At 48.0% G+C, this 20,127-nt stretch overlaps 1 protein-coding gene across 1 annotated transcript; it reads left to right on the top strand.

Moving 5' to 3' along the window:
* Nucleotides 1–5,677: 5,677 nt before the first annotated feature.
* On the top strand, nucleotides 5,678–14,537 carry LOC101774323 (protein trichome birefringence-like 28). Its single transcript, XM_004984800.4, has 4 exons — nucleotides 5,678–6,902; nucleotides 11,561–11,941; nucleotides 12,075–12,233; nucleotides 13,646–14,537. Exons 1-4 carry the CDS (start codon nucleotides 6,133–6,135, stop codon nucleotides 14,010–14,012), a joined length of 1,677 nt encoding a protein of 558 aa, XP_004984857.1. The 5' UTR covers nucleotides 5,678–6,132; the 3' UTR covers nucleotides 14,013–14,537.
* The last annotated feature ends 5,590 nt before the right edge of the window (nucleotides 14,538–20,127 follow it).

Genomic DNA, 20,127 nt, shown 5'->3' with positions numbered 1-20,127 from the left:
TTAGGACTTTGGGGGGCTAGCTGGGATTGCTCTCACTTGAAGAGAAAACGATCTCTCCCCGGCCGGCCATCCGCTCCGATTCCTCCTCTCCGTCCTCTCTCCTAATAAGCTTCTCCTTCACACCCGACCTCCCTCCCATTTCTGTCTCTTTTCGTCTATCCTTTACCAGTACAACGTTCAAAAGGGAAAGAAGCTGCCTGAGATCGGTTGCTTCCATCCCACTTTGTTAAAATCTTAAGCCATTCTATTTGTGTGTCCCTTACATATGTTACTTTACAATCATGTGTCCATCCATCAGCATATATATATATAAATGGACTCAGCGATCGGACAAATACTAGCTACCATCGACATGTGACATTCTGGCTGCCTGAGAAGATTGGTTGGTGCCCAGACGCTGCGGTTGATGAGTTTGAGCCAAGCACACATTGTCCGCTCATCGGCTCTCATGCGTGTTCGAGAAAGGCAAAGAATATGTAGTAATATACGGAAGTGGAGAAGCTGATCAAATGTTGGTGTCAAGTAATCACCAGAAAGATTTATCGATATGCAGAATCATCGATCATTTCTTAGCTGACGGCGGGTCGGATCTGCCGGGCCGGTGTAGTACTGCACTACACTACTACTGGCTAGCTGAGAAAGAGGCACGCACCGAACGCCCTGAATAAGTGTTTCTGTTGACCCGCTCGTGGGCAGCGGAAAAAGCGCATTTCAAAACCTTGATTGAGAAGATTATTAGTTAGAGGCTTTCTCCGCAAAAGGTCGCGCCAGCAAATGAAGTAACGGGCTAGGTGCCTTTTAATTCACAGTGGTTCGGGTGAGCTTTTCAAATTCGTTTCAAAAAGCAACCTTGCAACAGGGTCTTGAAAAACAATTTGATCTGTTAGTACCAGAAAGCATCTGGTATATGTCCTTCGTGGATTTTTTTTTTCAGGCTGTTGTGATCTATACATTTGGTACAGCTGATCAGACATGTCCAAGCAATCCAACCAAGGCAGGTGTGTGCCCGTGTTAATAGCAGTACCCTACATGGAGGATATACTGAATGATTGGGATTTCATTGTGTGGTTCTGTTGAACCATAGACATACCCTGCAACCAAAAGGAATACTCACTAGGTCGCAGTTTCTGTGCAGAAGAGGCTCACTCGCTTTTGAGGACTGTTCATTATTTGGATTGTGCAGTTATCAGGGTTAGGTGCAGTGGAATTATATGGTCCTCAACTATGGGCACCTAAAACATGCCATGCCGATGCTGGAGAAGCTTGATCGATCAGAGAGAGATAGTAAAACCACGGCTTCATTGAGGTTAATTCTGAGGATCATGCATGGCTTCATCGCAGTGACGACTGAGGTGTAATAAAACAGGACAATACATTAAGCCGCTGGTCCTCGTCTTGCTCCTGGAAGAAATTTAGCCTGTTCGGCTGCACTTATAAGCCAACTGAAAAGCTGAAACGACTGATTTGTTATGAGAGAAAAACACTGTTTGCTGAAGCGAAGCCGATAATCATGGCGGACTTCGAGAGCACCGGGGTCAGTGCCCTTTGCATGCTGGGGTCAGTCGCACAAATGTACAGTAGCTCCTATAGGATTTCTGGAATCTTATCGGGTCAGCTGACCCTTTTTCTACATAAGATAATATTCGCTTCAGACACCAGAGCATCGGAACACAAACATTATAAAAATAGGAACATGTGACCAAGACATCAGAATAACTGATGTATCAAAGAAAATAAAACTAAAGAAGAAGAAGAAACTCAAAATCTCCAACAAACTACTCCAGTAATCTTCTTTTGCGGCATATTTCGTCAAGTTGCCTCCAAATGAACCATCTTCTCCACATCAGGTGAAAGCGGACCCGAAGCTTGAGCCAAATCTAACAATGAGGAAGAGAAACAACTCCATCTGCTGATTGACGCTCTCACCACCAAACTAAGACCGCAGCAAAACCATCCACACTTCCACTAACATAGGCAGTGGGGATAAGTAAGATACCGTAGCTATTGAAGAATCTGAGTTGGGAAACCATAGTACCCGCACGAAGTGCACCATCACGCAAAAAGCCTCCAAAAAATGCCTCCACCGAGGAAATGACGATAGTCGCCACTGCTGTTGCCCACTGGGACAAAAGTATTCACCTGGAGATCTAGTGATGAGTGAGATCGGGACATATGGGTGGCGCCTCCAAGAAGGAAAACGCCCAAGGGTCGACAAGGTGCTCATACCGCGCCATCACCAATCGCTGGAGGCAGAAGCACCTGAGATCAACTGTCGACGAAGTGTGTCCCATACCACACTCGCCGCACGACGAGTTCAAAAGCACCCGATGCAAGCACAAAATTTGTGACCATAGTCACTGGCCATCCTCCCAAAGCATGGCTTTGCCAGATCTGCACCGATGGAAACGCCGGAGCTGCACCAAAATCGAGCAGCCCAAGCCACCACACCGAGGTAGCCTAGAGCCGCGCGCCGGCAGCAACAGAAGCCGCAAACTGCCCACAACCTCAACTGCGCCAAGTCACATGCCGCCGGACCAGAGCAAGGTCGCGAGCCGCCTCCGAACAGCGCAAGGCTGCGAGCAGTCACAGGTGTTGCGCCATAGCCCGTCACCGCCTCCACAGCCCCGCGAGAAACCATCTCGCAGGAAGTGCATGCCACGGTATATTTTTAATGAAGGTGATTTTGATTCAAATTGTTAATAATGGCATATGTGTCGGTACGAAATCTGGCTGACAAGTAAATATTTGTAGTTTTACCGTACGTTAGATCGGATATGGTCTAGCACATAATGACACAGGATGTATATTGGTTCGAGCAACGTGCCCTACGTCCAATTGGGATTAGTCGATTGACTTTATTCCTGAGCCCAGTGCTCAAAGTTTGCAGTGGGGGTACAAACGAGAGGAGGATGAAAGGGGGTGCCTAAGTCCTGGCCTTGTTCTCGTCTCAGTGGAAGAGAGTGGCAGGAACTCAGACGTGTGCTAAGTGTGTGAGAGTGTGAAAGCATAAGAGTGTAAGAACGTAAGAGTGCGTAAGTCATAGAGATGGAGGGTCCGTCCCCTTTTACAGTACAAGGGAACAACCTTACATGTCGGAAAGCATAAGAGAGTGAGTGTACGGTTGCTGCCTAGTCTTGTCAAAACCCACATCGTCTGGTGCGGTATGGCCTCCGTCCTCAGTCCCTGTTCTCCTCATCAGGACACTCCGTCGTAGCGAGTAGGTTTACAGCGGTACAGGTGTGCGCAGTGCGTGGCACAATACAATTCTGCGTACGGTCGGCTAACCCGGGTGCTTCCTCGTTATCCGTCCCACCTGCTCCCTAGGCCCACGCCGAGCGGGCGTCCCCGATCGGTTGTCCCAGTCGGCCCCAACTGAGTCAGTCGGGGGAAGGAGTACGTGCGGTACGGTGCATCCCCAGTCGGGAGGACTCAGTCGGGGTCGGACTGTGGCCCCACCCCGACTGGCTCCTTCCGGTCGGGGTGCTGATGGTCGGAGGAATCGGCCCGTGGCCGGATCGGGGCCTCAGCCTGGCTACTCGTAGCCGGGTCGACCCAGGTGTACGTTGTTGTTGTGCCTTTCGTTGAGCCAAGTGTCGCGGGAAGGCAATTTCGTTGGAGATCCCGGGTCTATGGACCCGTTAATATATGAGTGATTTAGATACAATTATATTTTATAATGTTAGTGGTGGGCAATTTAGATACAAATTTACGGGGTTATTTTAAACTATTTTTTATAATGGCATAGGTGTGTAATTTAGATGAAGATTAGGGGTTATTTTAATTTATTTTATATAATGGCAGAGGTGGGTGATTTAGATATAGATTTAGAGGATTACTTTAGATTATTTTCATAATGGTATAAGTGGGTAATTTTTTAGAAAATATAATAGATCCAATAGCTATGATGATTGAGTCTACCGAATTGATGGCCAGATGTTTTGTTTTTTTGAGAGAATTTTTAGGATTTCTCTGTTTTTCCTAGAGTGTCCACCTAAGATTCCTAGGTGGCTTCATGTAGAGGTTTCAAAAGGAGTTTCCAATTAGTAATAGTAAGATATGAACCGGATAAGTTTATTTTATTGTAGAAGTCTTGAGATTTGGAAGCGGAAAGAAGGTCGGATAGACAAGGATAGCAATGATTTCCGGTTTCCAGTTTCGGAAAAAAGGAGATGATTTTTCGTACAACACTGGCTTAAGGTCTTTGGATGTTAAGCATCCACAAGGAAAAAACACCAAAGTTTAAGTTTACAATGTACCCCATTCCGGGAGTTGCTTCTGTTCAATTCCAAATCAGATACTTTCCGCAGACAGTTCTGTGTCAACGTCATATAATATTGGATGGAGGGAGTATTCCAAAGACCAATGCAGACGAATGATACAACAATCAACAAGAGAGCTGGGTGACTGTTTCCCAATGCAAATGAAGTAACTTAAAATGGCATTTTGCATATACTAATTAAACAATATATGAACCGGATAAGTTTATTTTATTCTAGAAGTCTTGAGATTTGGAAGTGGAAAGAAGAAGGGTCAGATAGATAAGGATATCAATGATTTCCGGTTTCGAGTTTTAGAAGAAGAAAAAAGGATATCGATGATTTTGCGTAATAAGAACACTGGCTTCAGATCTTTGGAGGTTAAGCATCCACAGGGAAAAAAACACTGAATAAAATTTAAAAATGCGTTGGCACATAGAGATAGGGCAGCAGGCTATGATAGACAGCAACATTTTTGAATTTTGTAGCCCTACACCAACTTTGTCCCACATATATTAATTGTGATGATTAGCACAATCATATTATCGCTCGATCATGACCATCATCATTATTTCTGAACTGATGGAGTAGAGAACTGAGCATATCTCTCCATGTTCAGTATATTTCCCATTAGGACTCACAAATTAGTATTTGCTTAATCTAAGCCATAGTCAGTTATGAACACTTTAACAAATCTGAACAGTAGCCCAGCTTGTCACTTGTGGCTCCACTACGTTAACGCTGTCAAAACTCGGAAACCTAAAGAATGCGGCTGACACATCATTCTCCGATGATGCACGCCCATTCCATCGTTATGACTTTGTTTAAACGATACATATATGAGCAGTAAGCACAAATTATACATTCCAAAAAAAAAAGAAAACGAAAGGGGCAGTGACGTAGGCCGGCATCCCCGCCAGGTGGACCTGCCCAGTCTGCTTCAGTCGCCATTGGCCCATTGCTTCCCCATCTCGCCATCTGCTCCCACCCCAGGCGCGACAGGACAGCCACAGTCCACCCACTGACTCCATCCATCCATCCATCCATCCCATAAACAAAACAAATACATCCTCGCGACCATACAATACAGCCAGCCTACATCCCTCCCGTACCCAATACGAAAAGGAGAAGAAACAAATGGTATCAAGAGCAAGCAACAACTGAATGCTGGAACACACATACGTACACACCAAGAAGGGCAAGAAGGTGATGGGGATGGGCGGATAGAAGTATAGAGCACAACACTGGCACACGTTGCTGTTGTGGTTACATGTACAGCAGCAGCTTAACCTCCAAACCCCCCATGGAAGCCTTGCAAGCTTGCTTGTTACTCATTTGACCCACCCTCCCGGTAGGCCACAGTTTCTCTCTCTAGACACATAAGGAGGAGGCGAATGGGAAGGGGAGCCCAAATCCTTCCTAGCGCTAGAAAATAGAAAGGGTTAGAAGTGTTGGTGGAGGAAGAGATCCGGCAACCATAAAAGAAGAAAGCAGGCGAACCAAACCAAACATACCAAAGCGAAGCAAAGGAAAGGCACGCATCCAACAGAAGGGGACACCAAACTCGTAAAGGGATCGGCGTCATATATAGGGAGCAGCCAGCAGGCGATCGAGAAGGACAGGGGAAGGCACGCAGCCGCAGCAAGCAAGACCTGCGACTGCGAGCAAACTAAGCTACGCGAGCTCCGTTTCGTCTCCCAATCTCTATCCTATACAGAGAGGGAGGAGGAATAGAGGAAATCGAAGCAGAAGGAGCTTCCTTTTCACGCTCCCGATCGTGGGAGTGCACGCCACCCCGAAAGGGTCGTGCGGGCGGCGGCGGCGTGGGTGAGTTCGTATAAAGCGCGGGCGCAGAGGCCACCGGGGGGCTCCGGAGATGCAGCAGCGGCGCAAGTCGGTGTTCGCGTCGGCGCCGTTCGCGATGAAGCAGGCGGCGCTGGGCGCCGGCGTGGCGGCGCGCAAGAACGGCGCGCCGCTGTCGCTGGCGGCGGTGGTGTTCGCGCTCTTCGTCTTCGCCACGTTCCTGTACAACGAGGACATCAAGTCCATCACCGACTTCCAGTTCAGCGCCGGCGCCATCCGCGCCAAGGCCCCCGACCTGCACCTCCTGCAGGAGGCCGAGGCCGCCGCGCACGCCGCCGTCAACACGCTCGCAAAGCGCGGGGAGGAGGTCATCGTGCGCGTCCTCGAGGCGCCCGCCGCCGCGGGGGCGCTGTCATCGCTGCAGGGTGGCGCCAACGCCACCGCCGGCACCACCGGTGCGGCCGCGGCCGCCGCCGCAAAGGCGAAGGCCAATGCCAACGCGGTGGACGTGGTGCAGGAGAAGGAGCGGGACGTGACGCTCCCGACCGTGACGGGCGGCGGCGGCGCCGACGAGGCCCGGCGGCGAGCGGACGAGGAGGCCGCCGAGAAGGCGTCGTCGGCGAAGGCCGCGGCGGCCACGGCGGCGCTGCGGACCGTGGTGAGCGTGCCGGAGACGTGCGACCTGTACCGCGGCAACTGGGTGTACGACGAGGTGAACGCGCCCGTGTACAAGGAGGGCGAGTGCGAGTTCCTGACGGAGCAGGTCACCTGCATGCGCAACGGTCGCCGCGACGACTCGTACCAGAAGTGGCGCTGGCAGCCCACGGACTGCGACCTCCCGCGGTACGTTCTGGTTTCTTCTTCTTCTCCTCTCTGATGACCGTTTGCGTCCATGATCCCTGGCGCCGCCGCCCGGAGATCAGTCCATGATCCATCATCGTCGGTTTCAGAAACCTCCCCTGTTTCTCTGGAAACTGACGACGGCTTTAGCGGCACGCAAACGACAAGTAGACTGAAGTACACTATTTTTTTCGAAAACAAAAAACGACACTAGACTCTTAAAAAAAAGATTTGATCTTGTAAGAACACGGAAATTAATGGTCAGCGTGTCAGATGCATTAATGCAGCAGTACACAAAACGCTCGAGATTAGCGCAGGCAGAATGGAGTAGTAGGACTGTACTGTCCGTTGGGTCCATGCATGGACCCCGTATTAGTCTAGGACAGCAATTTGTCAGCGACGACTGCTACTAAGGGTCCGTTTGGCAAGGCTCTGGCTCGTGAAAAAACAGCTTTGGCTCTGGCTCGTATGGAAAAGCAGCTTTTTCTGGCTCTGGCTTATTTTGTACGAAAACGTTTGGCAAAACGGCTTCTCCTAGCTTTTTAGAATGTATAGAAGATGTCAATTGTCCATTGCGCCCTTGCATATGTGTATTGCTTGGAGATATGAGTTTTATGTGTTGACTCTATTGATAATGTGATTTGCGTCAAATAAAAAAAACAATAAATATAAAATATAGGTAAGCTAATAATTAGGTTGTTGTTACAAAGTGCTGTTGACAAAATAATACATTCAGGGGATACACATAGCATCCAACCATACAAACAATACAATATCACGATGATCTAGAAAGAAATATTGCCCTTGCAATGTCATCACGGAATCTATCCATGCTTCGATCATTAGAATGTCGAGTTGAACTATCTGAAGCACTCCGAGGAGGATGATGTGCTGCATATCTCTCAGGTATTATAGGCACAAAATCAGGATTTCGATCACACTTTCGAAAATGTTTATCTAGGGCATGATTCTCACGAATATAGTTATGAAGACACATGGTAGCTGCAACCATCATCATTTGCTTTTCCAAAGGGTAACTCGGCATCTTGAGAAGGATTCTCCATTTCATTTTCCAAACACCAAAAGTACGCTCTACCACATTACGAATACTGGAGTGCAAATGGTTAAAAAGCTCTTGCTCACCACTAGGAGCCGGACCTCTCCGCCAATCAGGTACATGGTATCTTTCACCCTTGTATGGCGCCAAGTATCCAGGCCGATTTGGGTATCCGGCATCGACAACGTAATATTTCCCTAGACACAAATGTGGAAAGACAAATAAGGAAGTAATTAGAAGATGTACTAACGTTAGCATTCTACATACAAATAGGTTAACATACCTACAGGAGGGTGTGGGAATGTGTCATGATCATTTTCCAATGCATGAAAGAGCACACTAGTGTCATGCATAGAGCCAGGTTGCCCTATAGAAGCATATGTAAATCGCATATCAAAGTCAACAATAGCAAGAACATTCTGGGTTGCTTTCCCGGTTCGTCCAATGTATCTAATAAAATCATGCTGAGATGGTGTTGCTGAAATATGAGTACCATCTAGTGCTCCAATGCAATCCTTAAAATATGGCATCATCCTCCGATCTCCAGTAATTCTAGTGTGTGTTGTACAGAAATTAGGATCAATTGGTCGTATGTAATCCTGACACATAGCCACCACACACATGAGGACCTCATCAAATTTTCTGCTAATTGTCTCCCCAGAACGCTTGAATACACCATGTAGACCACTATTAGACCAACCATGACCACACACAACTAGAAAGATGGCAAGTGATTCAATAGAGTTCATATGAAGGGATGACTTGAGCCCATAAGTACTCACTAACAGATCATGCAGCTTGTAAAAGAGAGATGCAGTCATCCTAAACATCTTATGACTTTGACCTGGAGTGTTAAGTTTTTCCAGAGTCCATCCATACCCACTTTGACCTGGCATAGCAGTTTCATGCTTGTCATGATATGTCATAAAATATTTCCCTGCCACAACAGCGCTTGCAAAAAGATTGTTCTGCACCGACCGAATCAACTCAATAGTCTTTGAAGCCCACTCATCAGCATCAGAAGAACCACTGTCATTTAAACAGGACACATGAATAAGCAACAACCAATACCATGAATAATAGTAGTAACAAGACAACAAACTAGCACAAATTATTGGAATTCAAACAAACTAGCACAAATTATTGGAAGTTATACAGGAACAAATGTACTACAAGGGTTCATGCAAATTAAAAAGGATACAAGGGTTCATACAAATACGAACTGTTCTACTTATCCACAACATTTCTATTCATCCACTCATACTTTTTTGTCAGCCACTGGAATCTCTCCTCGGCAGTGTCTAAAGTCATAAACATCTCCCTTTCCGCTCTCTTGGTAAAAACTATGGATGCAATGAAGTGTTCATTTGTCCCAGTTGTAGCACCACAATTCTTAACCAATGCCATTACATCTTGGATGGAACAACCAGATGTATCCTCCCTCCTTGCAATAGACTCACATGATGCGGTCGTTCTCTCATTCATCTCCACAATTTTCCCCATCTGTTCTTGAAACCATTGACCAGTAGCAGTCTTTGGTTTCCTTCCCCTGGTGCTCTCAGTCACTCTAGCTCTCTTTCCTCTCACACTTGTAGGTGTCACTTCTTCTGCCTCACTGTCATCATCATCGTCGGCTGCATCATCATCCTCATCATCGTCAACAGGCAATGGTGCATCCTCACGAGTCAAGTTTGCCTCAGATGGCCGTACACCACTAGAGGCACACCAATGATCATCACCAGTGTTGCGAAGATCTTCAAACATAATCCCCAGCTGGTCCTCATTTTGAAGGCCCTTATTCTTAAATCTGTTAGCTCCCTTTATAGCCTGCAATGAAATAAAAGAATGGTTTATCACATAACCATCATAAGCTATTAGTGCCTGAAAAGAGGCAAAAAATGTACTGGTAATGTTGCACTCACCTTTGCTGTCTTCTTCCACCATGCCTCTGGCATAACAATATTTGTATGAGTTGCATCCCATCCAATGCCCGTCTCCTTATTTATCAATTTCTTCCAAATAACATAATCATTTTTCAACCTATCCCATTTATTTTTGAATTGTTTTCTATTGTACTCAATCCCAGTCCTCTGTTTGAATTTTTCCATTACATTCTTATACCCAGCCTTATTTAAATGTGTGCTATCACGATTTCCTATCAGTACTTCGGCTGCAAAAAGCTCACACACTATTCGGGTATTCTCATCGCACCAATCGGCAGTGCTGTTGGCAACAAAGAAAAGGTTGTTATAAGCCGAAGTATGGCTTTTTCTCAGTTTTGACAGTATGGCTTTGACATGTTATAAACACGCATCACAAACATGAATGGCTCATCAATTTCATACAAAAACAACCTATCTTCTTCTAACACAAGGCATTCTCCATTAGCAAGTCATTATGGAATGTGTATTACAAACAGTAGCATTTATCACCTGGAATCAGTGAGGTCGACATCAACATCCGTAGACACAGCACGCTCCGGTGGCCTTGTTGCACGGCCAGCTCTCGCACCAATACCACCTCTCCCAGCACGACGGCGACTTGGATTGGCCACAATGGGCACTTCCTCTTCGATTCCTCCGGTGGCACCGGCCTCTGGACCAAGCCAACCGAGCCAATCAGGCCCTAGAGCCTCCGCTGCCGCAGCCGAAGCCCTCCACCAATCCGGCCATTCTCCAGTGGCAGCGGCGGCGGCGGCGGCTGCAGCAAATGCTCCAGCGCCTCCCCCAGACGGTCCAGCTGCCGCGCTCGCGGCCGCAGCAGCAAGAAAGGCCGTGTGGCCTCCTCGCCATGCGCTCGCACCCAAGGCAGGGTCGCCCGCGCCATGATGGGAGGCGGCACCGGCGGCCTGAAGGGAGGCGGCGCCGACGAGTTGAGGGCCGCCGGCCTGAAGGGAGGTGGCGCCGGCGGGTTGAGGGCCGCCGGCCTGAAGGGGGGCGGCGCCGGCGGGTTGAGGGCCGGCGGGTGGAGGGTAGGTGGCGCCGGCGGGATGCAGAGAGCCCGCGCCGGCCGGACGAGGGGAGGTGGCGCCGGCGGGATGCAGAGAGCCCGCGCCGGCCGGACGAGGGGAGGCGACGCCTCCGGGAAAACGAGCCCATGGATCAGGATGGCCTCCGCCGGATCCATCCATTCCGCCACCACTTCGCCCACCTGCCGCCGGCCGCCCCTGCCGATTCATCCGGCGCCGCCAGGAGCTTCGTGGGAGGAGGAGCGGGAGAGAGGAGGCAGGCGGATGGGGGAGATGAACCGGTAGGAATTGATGAGGGCGGTGGCAAAGTTGTAATTTCTTTCAACTTTCATGCATGCGGACGGGAGAAGCCGGGGGGAGCCATTTTTTTTGGCTCGTCGCGCGCCGTTGTTTCCCAGTGCGGCTTTTCGCCGGCTCACGCACGGAAGCTATTTTCCTCTGACGCGTTTGGGACGGCTTGGGGTGAAGCTGCAGCGAGAGCCGCTCGGAGAGCCATGCCAAAGGGGGGCTAAACAAATTCGATCAGGCACGCCAAAATGTGCGCTCGTCCAACCGAGAAACAGCTGCACGCAACCTGACGCGAATAGAATACGCCATGGATTGTGATGACTGATGAGACGGCTCGTCTGGCTGCAGGTTCGACGCGCGGCTGCTGCTAGAGCGTCTCCGCAACAAGCGGCTGATGTTCGTGGGGGACTCGCTGAACCGGAACCAGTGGGAGTCGATGGTGTGCCTGGTGCAGTCGGTGATCCCAAAGGGGCAGAAGACGCTGACCAAGTTCGTCAACGGCGGCTCCAGCAACGTGTTCTACGCGCACGCCTACAACGCCACGGTCGAGTTCTACTGGGCGCCCTTCCTGGTGGAGTCCAACTCCGACAACCCCAAGGTGCACAGCGTCCCCGACCGGGTCATCCAGTGGCACGCCATCGCCAAGCACGCACGAAACTGGGTCGGCGTCGACTACCTCGTCTTCAACACCTACATCTGGTGGCTCAACACCCTCGACATGAAAGTCCTGTGAGTAGTCGATGTCGACCTGCTGCTGCTGCTGTTCTTGTTGCACAATGCTCATTCGATCGATCGTCAGGGAAGAAGGGCTCTCTGATCTGACTGACATTGCCATCTGTCTGTTGAAAATTGAAATTGGCAGGAAGGGGTCCTTCGACCAGGGCTCCACCGAGTACGTGGAGGTGGACCGCCCCGTGGCGTACAAGGAGGTGCTCAAGACGTGGGCGAAATGGGTGGACCGGAACATCGACCCCAACAAGACCACCGTCTTCTTCATGGGCATGTCACCAAACCACATCACGTAAGCCACAACTCTTTTCCCAGCCTGACACACTGCTACTCAGCTAACTTCATTTTTGCAGTAATCCATTATGAATTTGAATTTATCTGCATTTTGAATTGTTCCGTAATGCCATTATGCAAGCATGGTTCCTTGAGCACTTGTTAACGTCGAGGGAGATCGATCGATCGACACCTGCTGCACCAAACCGCGCGCGCACAGTGACACGGCTCTGTCGATTAGGCGCTGAGCAATCACCAATCCGCGCTGCCTTCACGAGGGGAGAACCAGCGAAAGTGACAGTGAATTAGAACCTACACCTCGCGAGAAGTGACGCCTGCTTTTGCGAAATTAGGTGCTGAGAAAAGACCAGCGAACCTTCAGAGGTGTACCACAAGCTGGCCACCTTCACTGCAGCAGCATGCCACCTGCCTGCACATTTAGCCTAGGAACATTCAGGCCATACGCCGTCAGAAAACATGGCTGACGTAGGTGCATCATCATTGGGTGAAACATGATCAATTCAACATACAGATTTGCAGATGCATTATGACTTTGTAGGTCAGGATAAGCCTGCATTTCTTTGGAGAAAATTAAGCTGAATCAAATGGGCAAGCAGGTGGACCATATAGAATTCTAAGGCCCACACCCATAGGCATGCGTCTCAATTTGGGCCCACCCTATACCTAAGGCCAAGAGCAAGTATACGATTCCAGCTTCCCGAGCCCCACGCACACTTAAGTTAATGACAAAGACAATGCGGTCGATACTCCTGTCCAGTTCGCTAATGCTGCCCCGGAAAGATGAACACCAGAAACTTGAGAGCATCCAGTACCCTTTTTTTCCCCGAATCACACAGTACATATGCAGACGCTCACATATATATAAGCACACTCGTCACACAAACACATGCAATCCTACCCTTATGAGTATCTCTGAAAAACTGGATCGGCAAATCCTTAAAATTGACGAAGTCACCACTAACACCTCGATATTGACGGGCACGTCACCTACCATTAAAAAAGCGCCGGTTAAACTCTGGAATAAATCCAAAAAAATACAAGCTTCAGTACCGAGTCAAGGACTCGAATACTGATGGGCGGGTTCCCAGCTGACCTTTCGCTGAGCATCCAGTAGCCTTGCCGTTGCATACCTTTCATACTATTTTTTTGCCAATGTTTGTTACGCAAAGGGATTCTTGTAGTGCTCCGTCTGCAAAGTTATTTTGATCCCCGTGGAATCTAGCACTCCAAAGCCTCACATGCAGTAATAATGGCACCAATATGCGTGTGTGCACCATCTCAGCGTATCTCAGGACGACCGAATCTTAGGACGCGCAAGGCTGGCGGCTTTAACTTTCATAAAAGGCACCATTTCTACTGGCCATTTGCCACTGGCTCACTGACTAACCGATGGGTGCCGCGCATATGCAGGCCGGAGGCGTGGGGCAACCAGGGCGGGATCAAGTGCGCGATGGAGACGCTGCCGATCACGAACCGGAGCACGTCGCTGGACGTGGGCACGGACTGGCGCCTCTACGCGGGGGCGCAGGAGGTGCTCCCCACGCTGCGCCGGGTGCCCGTCCACTTCGTCGACATCACCGCGCTGTCCGAGCTCCGCAAGGACGCGCACACCTCCGTGCACACGCTCCGGCAGGGGAAGCTGCTCACCCCGGAGCAGCAGGCCGACCCCAAGACCTACGCCGACTGCATCCACTGGTGCCTCCCGGGCCTGCCCGACACCTGGAACCAGTTCCTCTACGCGCGCATCGCCTCCAGCCCATGGCCCGCCCAGCAGTAGCATGCCATGCATCCTCTGATCGCTTTACTACTCCGACGGGGCAGCGTCCGAAGAACGAGGCTCCGGTGTTGTTGCTGCAACCATGCCGTACAGTACAGGAACCTGATCGTCAGCCAAGGACAAAGTTGTCTTGACACAAGGGATCCTCGCTCGCCTTTTCTTTTCTTTTTTTTTTACCAATTTTCTTTCTTTTGGTTGCGTAAAGCTGTTCCGTGTTGTTAACCATCCTTGATTCTTTTGTTGGAACACAAGTGGAGGGTCTCTAGCTAGGGTAAAAGGAAAAAAAAAGTGGCGAGCTGTGTTGAGTAGTAGCTCGCTAGCTCATTTGATTTCTTCTCCTGGTGATCAGCATGGCTCGGAGAAAAGCAAAAGGTCGTGCAAGAGATGTTGTAAAGGGGGAAGCAAAAGAGGGGTTACATTACATGTAAAGAAGAAATTTTTGTGTATTACACTATGCTGGTGCACCCAATGTTAAGAGAGGTATAAAGACTACCTAGAGGTGCATCTGTTCTTCAATCATGACAACTCCTGTGTGCATCCACTATCCTTTTTTCCCTCTCTCCAAGCAGTGACCACTTTGCCTAAACTGTTCTAGAACTGCAACTGCTGTACAATAATGTATGACTTGGCCATACAGGCACCATACAGTTGGATAATAAGAAGATGATCAAGATAAAGATCAAGATACAGCCACACGGGCACCATATGACTTGGCCACAAGAATGTAGGCCTGTCTTTCAGAGTTACTGTACTGTCAATCTCAGTATATGAAGAGAGAAACAGGCAGAATCATGCATGGATAGTTGAGATCATGTGATGCTCCGGCATCTGCGCATGCCAAAAGATGCCTGTACTCCCTGTGTCCAACAACAACGACCTGAGGAGGCACTGAACTTGAGCTGGGCCAAGGACACCATGCGGTGCACCGTGCACAGTAACTTTATATGGCACGCCAAGAGTTGCTGGGAACCACCAGCATGGGACATGCACAAGATTCTCGGACGCAGAATGGGAGGGGTCCTCCATTTGAGAGTGACTGGGATCGTGCCCATGCGATTGCTACGGGCATAAACAAAAAATCTCCATGGATGTAGTTTAGAACGGTACATAATGCTATACAATAAAAATCAGTTTAAAGTGGCACATAATGTCACATGGCAGTTTCAAATTGGATTTTCTAAAATGGAGTTGCATGTTACATATAATTCGAGGAATAAACAGTTATCTTCAGCTCCTTCACGGTCTTTGAGTATAGATTATCTCAATTGGATGATGTCTTTCAGGTAGGATCATGGTTCACCATTAAAGCACCCTGAAATTTAACTACTGAAATTCGTATGCAGTGATTAGAATGGAATATAATGCATGAAATGAAAATAAGAAGATTAAAACCTTGATTAGGGGTAACTAGGGTTTTTCTCACACGAAGGACCAGTTCACGAACATGAAGGCAAGGCAGTGCGGGGTGTCGTCGTCGCTCAGGACCTTCCACGCCACCGCCTGCTCGTACGACACGGGCCGCCCCATGCTCGACACGCAGACTCCGCCAGGGAGGTATGCGAAGCCCTACAGAGGACACAGATTGATGTTTCGCATTAGAATCACTAGTCCATCAACCCGTGCTTCCGCACAGGCTAATATTTTTAGAAGCTATTGTATAGAAAAATTATTTAAAAATTAAACTCTTAGCTAATTAAAATTGTTTACCTACTACTCTCTTATTTTTCCAATACTTCAACATAATAATTATATAGATATGTACCTATCTTTGTCCAGTTGTAATTGCTTTTTAATCAATAATTACTCTGTACTTTTTCATCCATATTCATATTTTTTTCATTTTGTATCACACCTCCAATCCTTCGTACATTATGTTTAGCATACAAATCAATATTTTTCATCGATTCCTCACATACATGTATAAATGGTCTAAATGGTGGCACTCATCGTGTGTATATACTTTAACTTAGTATTTTTATATTAACAATGACATAAATAGGTAATTTAGAATCATATATTAATTTGCTTTTTGATATTTCTGTATGATGCACATGAAGATAATTAGATTAAGATTTAGGTGTTTACTTTAGGTTATTTTTAATATCGACATACGTGGGTAACATAGATAAAATTTTACAATGACATTTTAAGTTATGCTTTATAATGATGTGTATTAGTAAATTGGATGAAGATTATGAGGTTACTTTATATTATTTTTTATAATAGCTGAGCTCGGTAATTTAGATATAGGTTTAGAGCTCATTTTTTAATATTTTCACAATGATAGTGGCAGGTAACCTTTTAAAAAATATAATAGATCAATGGCTATGATAATTAGAGTTTACATGATTGGTGTTTGATGTTTTTAATTTTTATGAGAATTTCTCTCTTTTTTCTAGCTTGTCTCGTGGGAACTAATGTGGAGTCTCCAATGGAAAAAAAATGTAGGGTTACCTCATGTTACTTTTAATAATAGCATGTGTGGGTAATATAGATGCAAATTTAAGGGTTACTTAAAACTTTTAAGTAAGAGTGGTAGGCAATTCAGTTGCAAATTAGAGGGTTATTTTAAATATTATTTATAATGGCATAAGTGGGTAATTTTGATGAAGATTAGGGGGTTACTTTAATTAATTTTATATAATAGCAGAGGTGGGTAATTTATATATAGATTTAGGGGGTTACTTTAGGCTATTTTCATAATGGCATAGGTGGGTAATTTTTTAAAAGATATAATAGATCCAATGGCTATAATGATTTGAATCTATCGATCGATGGTCGGATGTTTTGCTTTTTTGTGAGAATTTTTAGGATTTCTTTCTTTTTCTAAAATGTCCACCTAGGAATCTAGGTGGCTTCACCTGGAGGCTTCAAAAGAAGCCTCCAATTAGTAATAGTAAGATACTATGTGATGTAGTTACGCATTTCTTATTTGCACATACTTAAAAGTTAAAATAGTGACTTAAAATAGAATTTCCTAATAAAATGCACTGAATAATTAAGCTCAAAACACAAACTCAATTTGGCCACTGAGCCCAGCAACTAATAAATAAAAGGAAAATGTTATTTATTTGACTGGGCTGAGGCAATGACTTAAAATAGAATTTCGTAATGAAATGCACTGAATAATTAAGCTCAAAACACAAACTCAATTTTGGCCATTGAATCTTCATTGCTACAGTACAACTGCGCTTCTTGGAATGCGGCTGCATGGGCGTTTGAATGCAGGGACAGTATAGAAAATTGAAAGTAGATAACAATCTAATTTATTTATTAAACTATAAGGATACATCCTTTTTCCTATACAGTGACCGACGAGTCAAAAAATATCAAAGTCCGTTGTCGTGTAATTAGCAATTACGGTCTATATTTTATCTCCGTGTGCTCTGGACATTTGATCCATCGACCATACTGCATACTAAATTACTACTACAAGCTGAGATGGGTCCAAACAACAGCGAGAAACGAAAAATCCGAACTATTATTTTGTGTGCTCAGATTTTCTACCCCTTCCCCTTCGCTCTCATCCGTTCACTCTCCTCTGCTGTACTCATCCAAATCCAGCCACCAGACAGAGCTGGAGCTCATCGACGCGTGGCCGGGGCAGCTGTACATCTCCTCAATCTCACACTCCTCCCTCGGTTCCATCGACCACTACTCTCTCCCTCTCCCAAATCCCACCCACACGGCCACACACACACTCACTGTCTTCTCCACTCTCCACTGTGGCCATGAGAGACAAGCTCCCAGGATGATTGGCTGGCTCGATCTGTCATCATATCTGGCCCTCTCTCCTTTTCCTCTGGGCTCCAGCTCCCTCTACTCCCGAACATCCATACGGGGGATTTCAAGTTGCACGCAACACTACCGGAAAATCCACATTTAAGTACCGGTTGGAACCTTTAGTACCGGTTTCGCAACCGGTACCGGTAATTTGGTACTAAAGGGAACCCTCAGTACCGGCTGAACAAACCGATACCAAAGTTATTAAAAAACTAAAAAAACAAAATCGCCCGGCCCCACCTCCCGGCCCCCCCCCTCGGCCCTCCCTCCCCATCGCCCGCCCCACCTCCGCCTCCGCCCACCCCGCCTTCACCCCGCCACCGCGCCTCACCCCGCCCCACCGCCGCTCCTCACCTCAGGCATGAGGTGAGGGGCGAGCAGAGAGGGGAGACCGGGGAGGAGGGAGGAGGCCGGTGGAGGAGGGAGGAGAGGAAGGTGAGGGAGAGGGTGAGGGAGGCGGAGGAGCAGAGGCTGAGGGAGCTAAGCGGATGGATAAGGTGAGGGAGCGGTGGAGGATAATTAAGGCTAGCGCCTCGAGGGAAGGGAAGGGGCCGGTGCAAACCCTACCCCTACCCGGTACTAAATGTCACCTTTAGTACCAGGTAAAACCCCCGCCCGGTACTAAAGGGGGTCACGAGGATCTCCTCAGGGACTATCCGTTAGACTTGGTACTAACACTCACATTAGTACCGGGCCAATTTCAACCAGTACTGAGGCCATGAACGAAAGGAACATTCCCCTAATAGTGCAAGATGGGGGACCTCTTCGAGGGACAGTGTGTGGTGGAGCTCCAGCGTGAGGTGCACGTGGTCATGGCGCGGCGCTGCCTGGCAGGCATCCTGCAGGAGGGGTCGTTCCCAACACACGATGCAGTGGCTCGCCGGGGAGGCGAGCATGTTGTGGCGGTGTCGATTGATGGAGCTGAGGCATAGAGCTTGCCCACGCGGGATTGCAGGGAGCTCGTGCGCGCGGGCCTGCCAGCCACCGCTCCACCTAGCGGTGGCGCCTCCCGTTGCCTGTTGGCGCTGCCACTGCTCTGCCCCGCCTATCTGCTCCAATCGCAAGTTTCATGCCTCAATTCCACAAGTATGTATCCCTCAGGCCTGGGTTTCAAGAATCTTGGGATAACTTTAGGGATTCGACTTGTGTTTTGGGGTTTTGGGAATTTTCTCTTACCTTTGCCATTTGATTCTCCTCCTTCATTATTTCCCAAAATTGAGCCTCCGAATCTGTGATGGCGTCGGCGTGATGGAGATGGCGACGGTGACGGCATGGCGGGCAACAGCCATTGGATCTTTCGGTGTGTTTGAGGCGAAGGCTGGTTCTAGAGACGACGGGACCGGGATCTACAACACGGCGGCGCCGGTTTGGCAGCGTTGTCAGGATCAATGGCGGAGGCAAGGTGGCGGCGATGGAGGCATGTTTGGCGTAGGTGTATTAGATGAGGGAGGTGGCCTTTGCCTTGATCGGAGGGCCTCGGATGGCGGGTGGAACATTGCTGGACCGAGGGACGACTCTGAGGGATCCCAATGATCAACAGCGGACGCACGCGCGCGGAGGGGTAGAGGGTGAGCGGATGGCAGGGCGTCGGTCGAGGGCGGACCAAAAAACGCGTGAGACGCTCGTTCGACGACGTTTTGTCGTGATCAGGGTGTTTGGTTCTTTAGTCCGGACTAAAGTTCCTATCATATCGAATATTTAGATACTAATTAGGAGTATTAAATATAGACTAATTACAAAACTAATTGTATAGATGGAGGCTAATTTGCGAGACGAATCTATTAAGCTTAATTAGTCTGTGATTTGACAATGTGATGCTACAGTAAATATGTGCTAATCATGAATTAATTAGGTTTAATAAATTCATCTCGCGAATTAGCCTCCATCCGTGTAATTAGTTTTATAATCAACTCATGTTTAATTCTACTAATTAGTCTCCAAAGATTCGATGTTTTTAGCTGCAGAGACTTCGGATCATTTGAACCTTTTTCACCCGGATCTAATATGAGCTGTAAAATATCAGCCACACAGCTGCGGACATCTGGCCCAGCAGTCCTATATGGCAGCCGGTTTATTTGGAATCTGAAATTCAGGAATGCTAACAAAACAACGCACACCGGCAGGGGCCGATCCGCAGATTGCAGGGGGTGCTGCAATGCTGCAACACTCCCCGCCGGCCCTGCAAGTGCAAATGTATAAATTGTGAGCCCAGGAGCATTAAGACAGCCCAGTATGTGTTGGTTGTTGAATGTGGATTGAGTGATCGTCATTACGCCGAGCGAGTGAGATTGCTGCCTGAGAGAGGGTGAGCAACAAACAAACCCACCCTAGA

Source organism: Setaria italica, chromosome IX, assembly GCF_000263155.2.
Source record: "Setaria italica strain Yugu1 chromosome IX, Setaria_italica_v2.0, whole genome shotgun sequence".
Classification (NCBI taxonomy): Eukaryota; Viridiplantae; Streptophyta; class Magnoliopsida; order Poales; family Poaceae; genus Setaria; species Setaria italica.
Note: the sequence above shows the minus strand (reverse complement) of the source record. Positions and strands in the feature narration are given on the sequence as shown.

What these genes read in the sequence shown, in the direction of transcription:
- LOC101774323 (XM_004984800.4), top strand. Translation starts at nt 6,133, where the DNA reads ATGCAGCAGCGGCGCAAGTCGGTGTTCGCGTCGGCGCCGTTCGCGATG. An exon ending in ACGGACTGCGACCTCCCGCG is followed by an intron (nt 6,903 to 11,560) that starts GTACGTTCTGGT and finishes GTCTGGCTGCAG; the next exon opens with GTTCGACGCGCGGCTGCTGC. An exon ending in ACCCTCGACATGAAAGTCCT is followed by an intron (nt 11,942 to 12,074) that starts GTGAGTAGTCGA and finishes TGAAATTGGCAG; the next exon opens with GAAGGGGTCCTTCGACCAGG.